Source organism: Helobdella robusta (genome assembly GCF_000326865.2).
Source record: "Helobdella robusta unplaced genomic scaffold HELROscaffold_1, whole genome shotgun sequence".
Taxonomy (NCBI): Eukaryota; Metazoa; Annelida; class Clitellata; order Rhynchobdellida; family Glossiphoniidae; genus Helobdella; species Helobdella robusta.
The window spans coordinates 3,908,746-3,909,752 of NW_008703570.1; the positions used below are offsets into that span (position 1 = coordinate 3,908,746).

At 37.7% G+C, this 1,007-nt stretch overlaps 1 protein-coding gene across 1 annotated transcript in view; it reads right to left on the reverse strand.

Annotated features, from left to right (window-relative positions):
• The window catches only part of HELRODRAFT_158765 (hypothetical protein), a gene marked incomplete at both ends in the record, with an annotated part of 2,656 nt that extends 2,088 nt beyond the window's left edge, over positions 1–568 (reverse strand). Inside the window, one exon of the mRNA XM_009010755.1 lies at positions 376–568. Within this exon, the coding sequence (XP_009009003.1) occupies positions 376–568 (193 nt within the window). The remainder of the gene's footprint in view (positions 1–375) is intronic.
• Positions 569–1,007: the final 439 nt, after the last annotated feature.

Here is a 1,007-nt window from a genome sequence, read left to right on the forward strand (position 1 = left end):
CGTCTCTCTCTTCTCAGATTAATAGTGTCGCTAGAAGCTCTTACTTTCATCTACGTAGAATAAAAAAACTTTTGCCTTTTCTTGATGATCCTACTCTTCTCCTTCTTGTTACTTCGTTAGTCTTATCTAGGATTGATTATTGTAACTCGCTCTACTATGGTCTTCCTGACTCTATACTCTATCCTTTAAGTAAAGCTTTTAACTCTGCTGCTCGTCTAGTTGCTCGTGCCCCTTTCTTTTCTCATATATCTCCATATCTTGTTCTCTTGCACTGGCTACCTATAAAATATAGAATAATTTTTAAAATTTGCACGTTCATGTATAAGTCTCAATCTAAATTATTTCCTAAGTACTTATCAGATATATTAATTGAACCTAAACGCCCCGGTTTACGATCGTCTTCTTCTTCTCGCTTTTTCTTAACTCGTGTTAAACACTCTTTTGCCAAATCTGCTTTTGCTTTTTCTGGTCCTTTTCTCTGGAACTCTCTGCCTACTTCTCTAACTATTTCTCCATCGCTTGCGAAGTTCAGAGCGGATCTCAAGACCCATCTGTTTTCAAAATTCATTGAGGAGCGCTGTTGAACATCGCGGAAATAGCGCTTTATAAGCTAATTGATTGATTGATTGAAAATCGGCAAATATGCAACAGTCTGAGGGTGCACAAATTTTTAACCAGTTGACAGTCAACGACAGCAGTTTGTTATGCCTGTCCGTGTACCTTGCGAGAGCCGTTGTAAAATCACAGTTCGAAACAACATGTTTAATTGTTTGGCGATAACTGCATAGTGGACATAGAAATGTTGTTAACTTGCCCCATTTAAGTAAGTTTGCATTTTTAGTAAACTTATAGAGCACACCCGGTAATCCTTCGACGATCTTTGACCAACGCGTTTGTGATGGTAAAATGTGCTCATTTATTGCTTTAGTTAACAAATTTTGGTATTGGAGATTAAACACCAAGGCTGGATGCAATTCTTGTCTCTTCCAGCAATTTGAGTGACTGTT